This window comes from Cygnus atratus, chromosome 2, assembly GCF_013377495.2.
Source record: "Cygnus atratus isolate AKBS03 ecotype Queensland, Australia chromosome 2, CAtr_DNAZoo_HiC_assembly, whole genome shotgun sequence".
NCBI lineage: Eukaryota > Metazoa > Chordata > Aves > Anseriformes > Anatidae > Cygnus > Cygnus atratus.
In genome coordinates this window covers 111,596,987-111,613,657 of record NC_066363.1, presented here as the reverse complement: position 1 = coordinate 111,613,657, position 16,671 = coordinate 111,596,987, and the positions used below count along the sequence as shown (strand labels likewise).

At 41.1% G+C, this 16,671-nt stretch overlaps 1 protein-coding gene across 10 annotated transcripts in view; it reads left to right on the top strand.

Moving 5' to 3' along the window:
• OSBPL1A (oxysterol binding protein like 1A) overlaps positions 1-16,671 on the top strand; it is a 77,723-nt gene that overhangs the window by 35,732 nt on the left and 25,320 nt on the right. For 7 of the 10 annotated variants that reach the window (XM_035564056.2, XM_050708458.1, XM_035564059.2 and 4 more), the window contains one exon: positions 13,043-13,205. The exons of 1 other annotated variant lie outside the window; for it this stretch is intronic. In XM_035564056.2, coding sequence (XP_035419949.1) covers positions 13,043-13,205 — 163 coding nt within the window. Of the gene's footprint in view, positions 1-2,777; positions 2,894-12,321; positions 12,383-13,042; positions 13,206-16,671 lie in introns of those variants that run through there. 2 more of the 10 variants (XM_050708463.1, XM_050708461.1) reach the window with 2 other exon arrangements.

Genomic DNA, 16,671 nt, shown 5'->3' with positions numbered 1-16,671 from the left:
GAGATGTCTAGCTTTGATGTAGGGATAGCCCTCATCTGGATCTCTGTTGTCTTTATAGAATGCATTTGGGAGTGACACCTGTGCTGTGTTCGCTTGGTTTGCATAGCTTTATGTTAAGCCACTTGTAAGGTAAATGTGGACTCAGTCAGTGGTATTTTAAACAGGAGTGCTTTCTCTCGTCTTGTACTCATCACTGCTACATTATTAATGTTAAAACTCAGATATCAATGCAATAACTGTTAGATCCATAGATATACTACAAGACTTTATGAAAATGCCTTTAAAGCATGCCTATTTGCAGGAAGTCCACAGCGTGCATCATAATGTAGGAGTAGTCCTTAGCTTATAACTGGAAGCAGGCTACATGCTTGTTCATCTGCTTCAGAGAGGTTTGTGCTGCCACAGCTATGCTGCTTCTATAACATAAGCTTGTTTGGATATGTTGTTTGACTCTTGAATAGAAATACACCTTCCCATTAAGCTTGAAATTTAGTGTTGTTTGTTAGGTCTCTCTCTCTCTCTCTCTCTCCCATGAGCTATGGTGGCAGAAATGTTAGAGAGAACAAAACTGCTTTCACCTTCTGGAAAGCAGAAGTGCATCCGCAGGAACGTGGAGAACTTGAACTGACAGACAATGGCACAAAGTCATACATACAATACAATTTCATCATTTTGATGGAGAATGTGTCAAGACAATGGTATAGCTCCTTTGGGTAATGTGCTAATCCATATGTGTCAGTAGTTTATACCTTACTGGCAATGCCAACAAGACTATTAATTGTGGAAGTGTTCTGTGCTACGCATGCAGATTGGATTGTCTGCTGTTCCAGTGTAACACCTTGCTGTAAGGTCAGACAAATCAAATAGAGGAGAAAATGAGCTGACTGAGCCTTTAGCACAGCTTGAAACTTTAGGCAGTTGCAATACCTATGGATAGTAGAAATCTAGCTTTATCTGTTCTGTTTCTTCACCACCTCTAAAGCCACTCTTAGCGCTCAGGGATAAATTCTGCTCTCACAGAGTCACAGAATGGTTGAGGTTGGAAGGGACCTCTGTAGGTCATCTGGACAAGATGCCCTTGTTCAAGCAGGACCACCTAGAACTGGTTCCCCAAGGCCATATCCAGGTAACTTTTGAGCATCTCCAACAATGAAGACTGCAACATCTCTGGGCAACCTGTGCTGGTGCTTAGTCACTCTGCTTGGTGAAAAAGTGCTTCCTGATGTTCAGAGGGAACCTCCCATGTTTCAATCTGCCAGTTGCCTCTTGTCCTGTCACTGGGCACCACTGAAAAGAGCCTGGCTCTGTCTTCTTTGTATCCTTCCTTCAGGCATCTATAGACATTGATGAGATCCCCCTGAGCCTTTTCTTCTGCGAGCTCTCTCTAGCAGTCCCAGCTCTCTCTAACTCTCCTCATAGGAGAGGTGCTCCAGTCCTTTGATCCTTTCGGTGGCCCTACGTGGAACTCTCTCCAGTGTGTCCATGCCTCTGTTTTACTGGGGAGCCCAGAACTGGATCCCGCACTCCAGGGGTGGCCTCACCAATTTGGCGTAGAGGGGAAGGATCTCCTCTCTCCATCTGCTGGCAGTGCTCTGCCTAATGCAGCCCAGAATACCATTGGCCTTCTTGTCTGCAAGGGCACACTGCTGGCTCATGTTCAGCTTGGTGTCCACCAGGACCCCCAGGTCCTTTTCTGCAAAGCTGCTTTTCAGCTGGGTGGCTGCCAGCATATATTGGTGCATAACTCTCAGTTATACACTGCTTCCAGAGGCTGACTGCTTCACTGGAAAGAGGAGGCAAAACCAGAGGCAACTAGTTGGATATAAAAGTCATCTTGATGCTGCTATCTTTGCTGAAACATCCACATAGTACTTAAGAGGTAGCGTAGTATAGTTATTGGAGACAACTTGAAGGAACCATGTGTCATAAATCAGCTGATAACATACAGTCCGTGTTTTTTAACTCTTGTCTTTGCTCCCGCATACAATTTTAAGAATCTTAAAAGCAACCTGTCGCTCTAAGCTATCAGATCCTATTTCATTTTGGGAGGGGGGTGGTAGTGGTGGCGTTCCTTAAGTTTATACTTTCATCAAATCTACCTTCTAGTTTTCTTCTAGGAGTCAGTGGTTTTTATTGGAGAAGTTCATAAAAGAGCTTACCAGAAGTTTAAGCTGAGACTACTTCTTCCTCTGAAGTGCAGGAGCCACTGGATTGCATATTGCGGATTAATAAATGATTTATCATTAAAAAGTTTGCTAGATGAGCTAGCTGTCCATGGAAGCATATGTAACTCAGAAGCAAGCTTGTTTTATTTCCTTAATTCTTTGTTACGTGTTGTACAAGACAGACCTGAGTAGCAATGAATAGCACACTGAATTCTTGCCACAGGAAAAAGTGCTAAAATCCCCCAGATAAAGATAAAACTGACCGAAATTATTCATAATGAGAAAAGATCTGTCCCACCAAGTGTGAACATTTGTTTGGATTATCTAGCTGTTCGGCATGGCAAGGGTGGTGTGTTTGGTAGTGTCTCTTTGTAACGTAACAGTAGGTGTCATATTTTAGGATAACTGTAGTGGTTTTAGACTCTAGCAATGTTTCCTAGCAGAAATGTGAACTGGGAGAAGGTATTTCGTACTCTCAGAATGCGAATGTCTTTTTGCTAATGTGATAGAAGGGTGTGAACTTTGGATTCCTGTAGCCCAGAAGCGCAGTTGTGTCTGCCCTAAATGCAGGATGAACTTCAGTATGACGTGCTCAAATTCCAGGAAGTGCCTTATCAGCCTACCCAGGGCCTAGCGTGTGTCTGCCTGCTGTTGCCTGCTTCAGGGTAAGGTCAAAACAGCGCCCGAGAGGAAAACCTTCCCTAGAAAGAGACAAACTTCTTAACGCTGTAAGTCCTTCACAAATGTCAACTAAAAATGAGATTTCTGTGTTTGTGTCTCTCTACGAAGTCTGAGACTTTCATATTGGAAAGCTGAGAAGCGTCTGTTCTCAAAGATAGGAAATGAGAATGCTTTCCAAAGTGGATTTTGTTTAGAGGTCGCAACTCTAGCACTGTGTTGTGAAGCTCACTGTTGACTTCTGGCCTAGGTAGGACTTCAGATTATTTTATTTTTAAACTAGTCTGGTTAGCATCCATACTTGTTTAAGCATTCCTATTCTGAAGTAAGAACTAGCTAATAAAGCGCGTGAGTTTTTCATAATCGTGAAATAACTGTACAGCATGCATGGTTTTTGGAATTGCTTTTAAAACAAAGTTACTTATTCTTTATAATTAATTAACAGGATTCTGAATATAGAGCTTGAGGAACAGACAACCAGCTCCAGAAGTGTTAATTTTTTTGATAGGAAGCTGGTCTCATTCTGAGTCAAAAATATGTCCAGTTGTGTAGTAGCACTAGAAAGCCAGTAAAAGCCAACACAAACATAGGAAAAATGTGACAGTTACTTCAAAAGGGAAAACATTAATACGTGGGTTCGCTGCGGTCCAGCTGGGAAGAAGTGTGGGGGAAGGGAGGGTATACAAACAGGTTGATCAAAGTAGTCAGCGGTGTATACTGAAAAATACTTAAGGGAAGTAGCTAGATCAAAACTGCCTTAAGACCCGTTTTCAAAACAGTCCTTGAGAATAAAAAAGGAAATGTTTCCTGTGTGCGTTCTTAAGAACACTTACATCTTAGTCTCACAAACAGAGACCAGACTAACAATCTTCAAAGATGTCCAGAGCCTCTCAAAAGGAAAAGACCAAAAAAGTCCCTGGCAGATCTGAAAGCATGCAGCAATATACCGTTCTACTGCTGTTGGCAATAGATCTGGTTGAACAAGGCACTTAGTTGGGTAAGGTTACTTGTGGCATATGCCTCTGAGGAAACAGATGCTTAATCTCTCTGGGGCAGCAGAGTATCTTGGGGTGTGGGGCTTTTTTGTTTTTGTAATCTTGCAGCTCTGCAACTTGAAATGAACTTCCCAAACATGTACATCACTGCTGATGTCACTCAGCCCTAACTTATTTTGGCTTAAGTTATTGGCAAATATGAATAGCAGCCATATTTAATTTCAGCTTGACTCAGAATAGAAACAATACTTAACAGAAAAAAAACAGAATCAGAAGGCTTTTTGTCTGAACTCCTGATATTTGACTAATCATCATTATAATAATACTGGAACACAAATAGGAACCAAATGTGCTCTAGAAGCTGGCAACTTCTGCAGCTCTCAAACCTAACTAGATTCCTTATGAGACTTATCAGCATGCATTGAATGATCTAAATAAAATGCAGCTGGGAAAAAAAAAAAAAAACTTTTAGAGAAGGAGACTTGGAATTGCCAAAAAGTTTCATGTTAGAAACAAAACAGAAGAACTTCTGATAGAAAAGCTTAAGCCAAAGCTTTTAAGCCAAAGCCGTGCTTCGAATTTGTAATCAGAAATGAAGTCTTTGCAGTTAGTGTCTGCACTCCTGGATGGGGTCCTGGCTCAGAGCTGCAACATTCTCCGCTGGTAGAACTGGGGTGCTTCATTGGCCTCTGAACAGATGAACTTTGTTATAGCCAAATGTGGAAATAGGAGATGGGAAGCAAGGCAGCAAGCTCCACATTGAAGAGGAAGTGTCAGTGTCCTAGGAGGGAAAGGTGGGAGACAAAAGGTATTTGTCTCTAGCATGTGAATGGTTCAGAAACTGTTAATTTAGGTGGTCTTAAATTAGGGATTTTCATAATGCATTTGTATCCTGGAAGAAGATCAGAATCTCCAGCTCTTCTCTTGAGTAACAGTTCTCTTGATACTTCAGTGTCTATGGGTGTTGACATGGCCTGGCAGAGGTAAGTCCTGCTAAAGTCTGTGTTTCTGGATAACAGCTTGGGTCTTGGTTCTAACAGTGGTTTTGCAGTTTTATGATTGTATCTTGTCCTTCATTAGCAGAATTTTATTAATTAATCAAGTATAGGGAGCTATTGTAACTCTGCACTCAGAAGATTGAAATGTAGCCTTTCCAAATTAGCACCACTGTACTCCTCATCTTGAACTTTGAGGTGAACGCTGGTAGTTGACTAACAACGAATCCTTTTGTTCATCTGGGGAATGATTGAGGCAGTCTTGTGACTTGAATCACAAAGCCTTTGGTTTCTTCTATGGGCTTTGAGTTGGGATGTAAGTGAATAGATGACGAGGACTAGGAATTTATACATATGGGATTTGCTTGTGTGTTTGGGGGTCTTTCAGCCTTTGACCAGGAAAGAACTTTAATGGTGATGTTGCCTGTATGACTCTGAAAGAGAGCAAAATGTTATGGTAGCATCTGGGGTTTTTTCTTTTGAAGTTGATGACCTCAATAAGATGCTGTAGCTGTAGACTCAGCTGGCCAGACTTCTGTGGTGAAGACTAGTGATGTCTTGTGATACAGTAAGTAACCCTTTACCAATCATCAGAGAGATCAGTATCTCTTTGATTAACCGTTCAAGTCTCGTTTTGCATTTCAGTAATTGCACTAGCAGTAGTTCAAGTCACTGGCAAGTGCTACCTGACTTTTCTATATTTAGCTAGAGATCTGATGGATCTCTAAAAGCCAGGTAAATGGTAAGCTTATAGCATAGAGAGAGAACCTAAGCAAAAAGCAATGGTTGAAGTAAAGCATGACGTTTTTATTCAGTTCTCTGCACCCTGGGGTGAGCAAAGGCTATGACCAAGTTTACAAGAGCTACTTTACTCCAGGAGATGGGGGGTTAGGATATGACGTCTTAACATATGTTAAGGTAGCGTATGTTTGTCACAAGTTCCCTGTGGCTGATTGTGACTGGGAGTAGTGAGTCAGCAGGGGTACTCTGTGGAAGGGCCTGTGTGTAAACAGATAGGAACTCAGAAGGTTTTGTAGAAAATGTTTACGTGTTTTAGGGCCGTAGGAATCTAGTGATGTATTCATGAAACTGTTTGGATCTGTTAAAGGAAAAAAAAACAAAGCGTTCCCAATGTGAGCTGTCACATTTGCAGTTTTATGATGTGTCATAAGAGTATTCATAATGCACTTGAGCCTTTTCTCTGGTAACTCAAATACTGTACTTGGGCATGTTTACATTATCGTTGTTTTTTTGGGGGGTGGGGGCAGGGGGGTGGGAATTAGTGAGAGAGGGTAGGAGAAAAGCAGTACTATGCATTTTTGTATAGTATACTACTAATTTGTGCTTAATGAGGGTTAAGTCCCATAAGCAGAGGTAAAAATCAAGCTTTTTTTCTTTTTTCTTTCTGGAAAATGTCCTCTATTAAGGCTCAAGCATGTTTTAAACTACAAGAACTCCAAATGAAAGTAACTGGTTTCAGTTTCCACTTCAGTAGCTGCTTAGGCAACAATTGAGTCCCACTCTAGGTAGCGGAAAGTCTAAAAAACACTTTTTCACAGAAACGAGTCCTGTAGAATTACGGTGCTGTAATAGCATGCTTCAAAACTAGCTAACAAAATGTATAGAACTGTTCCAGTTTTTAAATAGATATGCCTTGGGGAGGTTATTCTAAGTCTTTAGATTTCTTCCTTGATGAAATGAAAAAACACGTTTTCTCCAAGACACAGAGGCAGACCTGACTCTTGAAATCATGTATTCTCACTCCACATCAGATGTAACGTAATAACAGCTTTACTCAGGACTAGTTTAAACTGGTCATCACAAAGAACTGGCTTATGCATGGAGGCGCTAGCAATAGGGACAGTATTGTACTAACAGCAAAACTGCAATTGTGAGCTTGTCTGTTAGAATAGACAAACAGTGTACATACCACAAACTGCATTGAGGTGGTAATTTGCTCTGTCAGCATCAGGTTTTTGTAGGGGGGGGGGTTCATTTGGTATGAAGATCACAGAACAAGGGAAAGAATCCTCATTTTTAATTCCCAGCACTTCTTGTGAATAGTTTTCTATAGTCTAACGAGTTTCAAGGCACAGCTTTGTCCACTAGCTTAGGTCTTTCAGGATACCGCGTGTGTTGTGTTGGAGTAGCTGATTTTGGAAACTAACAGTTGCATATAAATAGGTGTAGCATGAAACAGATTGCAGGTTTGCTTGGCATTTACTTTGTTACAGAAAGTAGGACTGCATTTTTGAATGTCAAGAGGTGTCTACTGAAAGCTAACGGTTCTGCTGCAGCAGCATTTTTCAAATTGTTTGCTTAAATGTTAAATTTTCAGCCAGATATTAGACTAGCCTTTAGCTTGCTACTGAAAACTTGAATCCTTGTATGCCTGTGCTTCATGATAGATGTCCCATACGTGGTGACGTTTTGGGGAGGATGGAGTTTCTGGGGCAAATGGACAAAGCCATTCATTCTGAAGACAAAGCTCCACTTCTGAGCCACCAGAGACATCAGTAAGACAGTGTCATAGGCGGCTTTCCTGCAGTCAGCTTATGGCAGAGCAGAAGTGGTACACGGTGTACTGACACTCGGCAGTCTGGCTTCGGATCCCCTGGTGGTTGCTATGTGAAAGAGGTGGTTCTTCCTTCCTACACAACTCGAAAGTCTGCATATTTTGGACATTCTTATTCCTAGCACTGGAGTTGGGTGGTTTTTTGAATGTAAAATTTAACTAAATCATCCTGTGGTGTTGTGAAGTCTGCCTTTTCTCTCTTTCAGTCCAGGAGAACCTAGAGCTAAGGTATGCTGTGTTTTAATTTACTGTTTTAATGGTAAAGGCAGGTAGCCCTACATACTGTTGAGAATTGTTCTGTGCTTTGCTTGCTGTCTGTTGTCTTTAGAGGGTTTACTTGCAGCTGCAATAGCATGTTGCTGAGATAATCATTTATTAGCTGGGCGTACAGTGGTGTGACCCTTTCCTACTGTACAAAAGTGCCACTGTTGTTGGGTCTCAATTTAAATTAAAAGCATCTAGCACCACACAAAGCAAGTATTTTGTGTATTGTACTGAGATGTCTTCAGGATGGACAGAGAAGCCTTGGTTACAGGCTACACAGATATACTTCAAGACTTCAGCCTTTAAAAAAAGGGAAAAAAAGTAGTGGTCACAGGCACGTTTCTGGTCTCCCACCTACCTCATGTTAGCTGAAGATATGGAAAGGAATGGGACTGGTGTTTGTGACACACAGATAAGCTATTTGATATTTTGGAATAGGCACGTGACCATTCTGCCAGAAACATGCAGTGAAAGAGTTAATTTAAAGTCATGCTCTTGGGCTTAGCAAGATTGCTAGTAGCATGGAAAGGCAATAGAAGTATTTGCAAACAGCCTGTTGCTTTCCTGTAAAAATAATAACAGAGGCCTGATTGCTACAATAACTAGATTCTACTACTAAAATCCACAATTCAGCACATACAGCCTGAAGAACTTGACTGTCTACAGGGTGGACTCTCCTTCAGCTAAACCAGAAGTGAAACCAGTTACCAGAACTTGGGTATCAGATCTCTCCAGTTGGAGATGTATTTAAAAAATAATAACAATAAATTGCTGTGCTGACCTAGATACTGAAATCTTGTCTCGGTGGTTCTGTGTCAGTGTATCAGGCTATAGTTGTGTTTGTAGCTGCAAGGTTAATGATTGAGTGTGTGTTTATTTCTGTGAGACAAAGCTAGAAGTTCTCCATCAGCAATTGCAAATATGATGCTTCACTATAAAATTTCCTTTAGAGATGAAAACAAAGCTGATGTCAACTGTCATTGTCTAACAGGGCAAGCACAAGCCCAACCTTCTTGATCAACTGCACTTGCTGTTGTACAAAATAGCTCCCGACAAGGGTAGGGTACGGAACCTGACCAGTTGAACGCTGAGAATTCGGCTGGCCTCATGCTGGTCTCACTGGAGCGCTCTGTGCTGCTGTCCCTACGAAGTACTGAGAGCTTACGGTGCTGGCATTGGCGTTGCCGGGGATCAGCAGCAGGGATCAGAAACATGACAGCCATTCCATAGCTGGAGGATGTGGAGCTGAACCCAGTGTGATGCGAACTGCCATCTGTCTCTCTCTCAGCTCAGGCAAAACTACAAAAGGTACAAAAACCATGGCTGTATCACAAGCTGTGCCTTACACAGGCTGTCATTAGCATGTCTCTTCTGATATTTTTCTGGATATGCTTGAACTGAATTTCCAGGGCTGCGTATACACTGACACCTGCAGCAGTTTGTGGTAATATTTACTACCTTATTTTTATTTAAATATTTTTATCACTGTGCGTAAAATGCAGTGAAGTACTTGCTAATGCAACTTCACAAAATCAGATGATATTCCACAAAAAAACTTTGCTCTGAATCCAGTTTAATATACTGAAATGCAAATTCTTCTGAAAGTTCTCCACTTTACAGATAAATGCTAAAGATTTTGTGTTAATAAGCATTTTAAGAACTACTCTGGATGTTCTTTCTGTAACCTTGCAGTTGTTTGTGTGTTGGGACACTGAGGAAAGTCAGGATAGGGAATTAAAAACTGGGGTGGGAAAGGGGATAAAGCTGAAGTATCACCTCCAAAAATGGTGGTAGAGTAGCCAGCAGGAAGATGGAAGCATTCATCGTAGAACTTAAGTATTGGCCAAGTCTTGTGAATCAAAAAAACAGGGTATGGGGAAAAACATGCATAAGAACAAACTACTACTTACGCTTTGGGAAAACCTATAGCTCAGTTAGTTATGGTTTTAAATAAACATATGCTTTGAAAATACCACAGATCTGCTTGCATCTTCTTAAGCTTAGAAGCATGGATTGTGTAGTTTTGGAAAAAAAAATAAAAATCCTAACTTCACAGTCAAATTACCACAGGAAGATTTAAAGACATATAGCTGATCAATAATAGGCAAGATGACAAAATGGTGGTATCACTTAAAGCTGTTTTATGTTTATAAAAATAAGTAATACTATGTGTATTTTAAACGATTATTTCTCCGGTGATACCTGCATTTTTAAGTAGATTACATGAAGGCTGTGCTAGTTCTATCTCTGAAAGCGTTGTTTTTCTACAAGTGAAATTAGTCAAATAATGGTAGTAAGACCACTTTTTTTCCCTCACTTCTCACATTAACACTGTTAAACTGATTTGGTGCTTAAGGGCATCACTTTCAAACCACTACCTTCAGAGCTGTGAGAGTAAACTCTTACTGTGCACTGAGCTCCAGGCTGTAGAAGTTTGTGTGGCCACCTCAGGGCTCTCATAATGTGTAGGCCATCCCACAGGCTCAGTACTCTTGACAAAGGTTTTAGATTGGACTTTTCTGTCCTGTCCCCAACTATTGAGTTTGGGTTGCTTTAAAAACAGGTCGTTCATTTATGAATGAACACCCCTAAACTGCAAGCAACAAATTTCACGTTTTCTTTTTCCCTAGCTTCTGGCTAATGTTGTATTGCTTATGCAACAGATGGAAAGGCTTTTTCATTACCTACTAGTAGCGTATAACTGCTATACTAGTAAGCATTTGGCAGCTAGGAAGTCTGGAAGTACACAGAAAAGTGAACCTTTCTATAAAGCTGGCTAATTATTTTCCAAAAAGGTAATTTGTTTTCAGTATACCTTCTGAAATCCCGAATAGTTCTCTATTACAACAGGACAGAGGAAACTTAAAATAAAGGACTTTTTTTTTTTTTTTTGGTCTTAAGCTTATATCTGTTGGTTGCTTTAGTCACACTACCATGCTTATTGTGGAAGCAAAAAAAGGGTTGTCTGGGTTTTGTTAGATATACTTTGATTTTCTTTCCATTTCTTTCCAGTAACGTTGAAATTAAAGTTTTAAATAAATAATCAAATTACTCAAATCATCTATCAAAACAAAACATTTAAGGATAAGAGCATCTAACTCTTACACCTAAAGAAAATAAATGTAAATGCCATTTCAGTAACTGGTTTCCTTTTGTTGCTGTTCAATGATAATGAAAAGCACCACTTTATATCAGTGCTTCACACTACCTCTCTCAGGAGAGGGAAATATTAATGCTGTTTCTGTAAATGGGCAGTTCCTTAACTGTTTGATAGCATACAGATGTAGCCCCTGCAGAACCTGCTTACTAAATGTAACCCCTGCAGCAGCACATCTGACTTCTATGAAACACTGCAGTAAATGTTTTCACTGGAACCTCCACAGTGAACTTTAAATGAAGGTGACAATAACTAGTCCAGATTTTTTTTTTCCATTTCGTTCAAGGTAAAACTATTAGGTAGTAGGTGACTTACTGATTTTATTGCTTTCAATTAGCAACCCAATTTTATACTCTTTAATTATCATTTAATTGGACTACCCCTCTACACTCAGAGCCTGGCAGCAAAACCAGCTGATCTACTCTTTGGCACAACTGAGGGGGTGAACATCTCTTCCATAAGTCTTTCTCCAGAGGATATATTACTGCCAAAATAGAAACTCTTCTTTGGAAGTGGCAAATCTGCTCTGGTATTTCCTTTCTAGCCCATGAATTCTCACCTCTTCATTTGTGCCCAACTCTGAATACACTGTTTGAGTGGTGGTTACAAATGAGGGGGCTGAAGCCTCCAAAGCGGAGCTTTTGTAATTAAAAAGTAACCAGATAGGGACATACAAATGATTCTTAAATTAGATGGTAATGTTGGTATATGTGCAAGTTGCTTAGGAACATGTGTAAGTTGTCCCTGTAATTGTTCCAAGAGTGTCACGTCCGTGCATGTTGGTAGTGGAGGGGGAGTTAGAGTTGCAACCTGACCTTGAGAGTAAGTTGGAGTACGAGGCAATGGCTGGGGATGCTTGGAAGTTTTTTTAAACAGGTACAAGAAGGGAGAGAGGAAGAGAAAGGAAGAGAGCAAGTGGTTTGGAGATGAGAGGAAGAGTGGCCCTAAAACTATTAGAGAGCATCCAAAGGAGGGCTATGAAGATGGTGAAGGATCTGGAGGGGAAGACATACGAGGAGCAGCTGAGGTCCTTTGGTTTGCTCAGCCCAGAGCAGAGCAGGCTGAGGGGAGGCCTCATGGCGGCCTGCAGCTCCCTCACGAGGGGAGCGGAGGGGCAGGCGCTGAGCTCTGCTCTCTGGGGACAGCGACAGGACCCGAGGGAACGGCATGGAGCTGGGACAGGGGAGGGTCAGGCTGGGTGTTAGGGAAAGGTTCTGCACCCAGAGGGTGGTCGGGCACTGGGACAGGCTCCCCAGGGTCACGGCATCGAGCTGCCGGAGTTCAAGGTGCGTTTGGACACTGCTCTCAGGCACATGGTCTGATTTTTGGGTGGTCCTGTGTGGAGCCAGGAGTTGGACCCAATGATCCTTGTGGGTCCCTTCTAACTCAGGATATTCTATGAGCTCTCCTCCTTCCCCTGAGAGGAGGAGGAGGAGGAGACAGGAAGCACCAGCAGGGGAAAAAAAAAAAAAAAAAAAGAGGAAATAGGAAGGACATGTTGCTCTCCTGTTACTAGTCCTGGACTCAATATGCAGATATTCTCCTCTCTGATGGTGATTACATGTGTGGGCTTAAAAAAACAACAAACCTTCCACCATCTGGTGGCTGGTCTTCTTTCCTCGTCAGCTTCTGGCTCCTCTGTAAACTGTTTTTGGGGGGGGGGGAGGGGTGGAGAGCTGTTTATATGGAAGTTAAATCAGTTAGTAGAGGAGTCTCTGTGTTAACCTCCTTCTCCAATCCTCAGGGTTAAACATTTTCGGCTCACAGTTCAGTTGCAGTTATTTGTAGCTGGCATTGCCATTTGCTTTGTAATTCAATTCAGATGATTCTTCTTGGCCCAAATTAGAGCAGACTAGTACAAGGAGTTTGGTGCGTGTGGAAACTGATCACTGTAACTCCATATTTAAGGTTGTCTGAGTTGTAAACGTTTCCCCTGAGTTTTAAAGTACAATTATCTGGTTTGAATTTGCTTGTGGATTTTTGATTTATAATATCAGATCTTACCTGACAAGATTTCTCATTTACTGAGAAACGATGAGTAACAGCCATATCGTGGTCGCAGACATGCTGTAATATTCTCATTAACAGTGTGGCCTCAGTTCCAGCTGTTTGCCTTCGAACCAGTTATTTATTTGAGTCTATTTTCTGAATAGCTTTCAGCTACACATTCTTTGGAGAGATGAGATTTTATTCATGCATGTATCTACTTATAGGTGAGGAATTTGAAACTGGAGCATGAGCAGGAGAAAAACAAGATCTTGTCAGAAGCATTAGAGACGCTAGCTACTGAACACCATGAACTAGAGCAGTCTCTGGTTAAGGGATCTCCTCCTCTCAGCATCATCAGTGAAGAGCAGTTCTATGATGCTGTTTCAGGTAAGTAATTATGTCCAGAATGCAAGTGTGTAGCCAGCATGGTGATCGCATTGAAGGGGTGGGGGGAACTGTCTCACTTTAAGTGAAATCTTTGTCTTTCTAACGTGGAACTGTTTTTGAAGAGAATGCTTCATGTGCTTTATGAGTGGGCCTCTAAAATCTTGCCCAATTTCACCTGTAGAATTGTATCATTTCATCTGAGTGTGACAGAAAGCTACAAAACTTAGGACAGTCATAAAAGGTCTGACTGCTTGGGTGTCTACGCCCTTTTTTAAAATAGCAAAACTTAAGACTCCTATTTTGGGAGATGTAACTGTATCTGGAAGCCTTATGACTTGCATTCTTCATTGGTGGTGCTTGTTTTTTCTTAAGATGTGTGTAAAAAACACTGGTTTTGAGGGATAATGAATTTAAGAAAGGCTTGTTTTATTTCACTTTTGTATACCTTAGGTGTCACAGGTGGAAGAAAAGGATGAAACAAAATATTTTGTGTATTCCTGAAATATCTTTTCTGGCCACTGTCTGCTCTTCAGTTTAGAATCTTTCATATTTTTGTTCGCAGAACATGCAGGTAGTGATTTTGGAAAACTCTGAATTGCATGAAGATGGTTACAGTATGAGTTGGTGTAGAGGCTGTACATAGTGGAGCTCAGTAATAGCTCTAATTGGGTAATCCCACAATGCAAAGCTGACCACAACTAAGAAGGATCTGGAAAATCTGAAGGGTGAACATAGTCTAAATGTAGTAGATAATTAGTTTGGCATACTTTACAAGGAAGTATGTTTGGGGTTACTTTTCTCCAAATTCAGCTGTCTGATGATTCTGACAGATGAGGAAAAGCAGCACTCCCAGTCTCCTCGATGACTGTTCTGTCATGCACGACTTACCTAAGCAGAGAATAAAAACAGGCAAAGTGGATTCTGTGGTCAAGTTCTCAAGAGTATCTCAAGAATAGCACAGGAACACAGTGGATCAACAAAAGACTACTCCTAGGCATAGTAACAAATTTAAATCGTCAGCAAGGGGAAGAGATTGAAGAACTCTAGAAACAGGTTCTTCAACTAGAACCCAATGAATAATTGCGCTGAAAGGCCTCAGGCTCTTTGCTTGTTGTAACAAAGCAGAGAATACTTGTTTATATGGTGCTGCTGGAATGTAGTCTCTGCAGCCAGACCTGCTTTGCGTGTATGAGAGAACTCTCAGCTTTAGAGATCTGTTGTTCTATACCTCTCCTAAGTCCTTTTCTTGAATGAACGTGACAAAGGTGCTTGTCTCGTTGAGAGAGGTGCTGTTTCTGCCTCTTGAAGCTGCAAACAGATCACACCGAGTCAAGTAGCTGTGAAATTTTTATTTATATGTATACATATATATATGTGCTCAGTGTAATATATGCTAATTCTCTCTCCCAAAGGAGAGAGTTACATGACATAATTCATCTTGATCGCAATTTCAATAATTTTCCAGGACATACTCACTTTCTTGACTGTCTGTCAACTTCATCAGACTTGCGTTAGATTCTCTTCTCTAGGCTGCTCACATTCGGTGCTTTGCAGTGATTTGGGTCCTCTCTGCCTTTGAGGGCACGTGTCTGGGGGAAGGGCACTCTGATTTTGTGGGCTAGAGAAAGGCAGATGTGACATAGTTTCCTGGCTGCTGGATGCATGTTACGACTTCTGCCATGAGCACAAAAGGAATTAGATGTTTGTGGGTGTGATACGAAGCGTGTTGTGGGTGCTTTTGTTTTTTCATTTGTTTGTTTTTTTTTTTAGGCTAATCACTGGGATCCTCATAATGCTTTTCTGCCATGTCTGTGGAGTTTCAGCTAGAAGGACTGTAGTGCAACAACGTAGTGAGAGCAGAGGGGTCAGGGGACACATGACACTGGCTCAGAGTTTGGGAATGTGGGTCTCCTTTCTTGGGCTAATGAGAGAGGGGATAGGGTGATATTTTCCTAACAGAGAACAATGGACCCAATTGTCACAAACCAAAAATTTTTAGAAATCTAAAATACTCAGACTTTGGGTCTTCGAAGATTTTGCTAAATCTGTTTTGCAAATGTCTGTTTATTTTGGATAAATGGGCGTGTTCACAAATCATCTTACTAGTCTGCAGGAGAGATTCAGCAAACACCAATGTATTTTAACAGGGTGCCGTGACAGGTTATAATGTCTATCAATGGCAAAATATCACTACTTGGAGAGTATTTTTTCTGTTAGTACACCATCTTTTTCCAGTTATGTTTTTGCCTAGTTATAGTTCTCTGAATTTTTAAATTTTCACTGTAGGAGTGAGTTTACAGAAGTGAGAGTGTTGCATAACTCAGCTTGCACTTTGAGCTGAAGAATCCTTAGCTTTGACTTGACAAGTTGAAAGAAGGAGCCACTGCCGCTTTTTTCTTTTTTTTCGAAATGTTTTATGTGCATTAGACACTTCTGCTTGTTTACTCTCAACAAAAGTATCACTAGCTGTGACAATTCGGAGCAACGCAAGAATTTTCAAACATGTTTTTGAACATGAGATGTAATAGAAAGAGCATATTCACAGCAGCAGCATCTTGTCCCCATTGACCATGCTCTGATTCATGCTGTGGAGCAATCTGAATGCATGAATTGGGCTCTTGAATGAAGGTGAATCAGAAGATACAGTTCAGTTCCTATTAGACATTCGATCCATAGTAGGAGAGTAGAGATAATCTGAGGAGAAAACCAACAGAAATGTAACTAGTTCAAGTGCCAAGTCCTCAGCACCATCTGCTTGGTGTACAAATCTGCTCCAGCTGAGGCATGCTATTTGCTAATGTTGGCATAGACTAAACTGGTCACTGATCAGTCTGTGTTGTCTATTTCTGTTTGTGGGTATTGTGGAATTGTGAGCGCTGTTACAGAAATGCCCTACTTCTTTCCCAAAACTGGGGTGAAGAAGATGTTTATAATTTGGGAAGACTGCTTATTGTAGTAGTTTATTTGCTGAAGTCTTCCTTTTTTTTTTTTTTATTCTCTCTTTTAATTTTAAGTGATATGCTGCTATCAATGCTTTCCGGCTGTTACAGTAAATCCTGAATCCCGTGCAGTGGGAGGGCAGTAGATACTGAACATGAAAGGAAGAACCTACAGGAACTGGGAGTTATTCTGTATTACAAAAGCATGATCTCCAGTGTTTAAAACCAGCAAAATTAAGTGTGTTGTTAACCTGAACTCTGTTAGTAATAGGTCATTTAACAGTGCTTCCTGGTGCTCTCATCTTCTCATCCTGGGAGTGGTGGAAATGTTAGTAGCACGTGAAGCACCTGAGCTTTTGGCTGCAGGTTTGAATGGTTAACATGTGCCAAACTCTCCTACATTTAAAGCAGAGTGGAGCAAGGGAGGCATCATGGAAGGGAAGATGCACTGAACAAGTGGCAAAATTTACAAAGACCAGTGGCATCTTCTGGAGAGTTGGAGATGTTATCAGTTTCAAGTACACAAG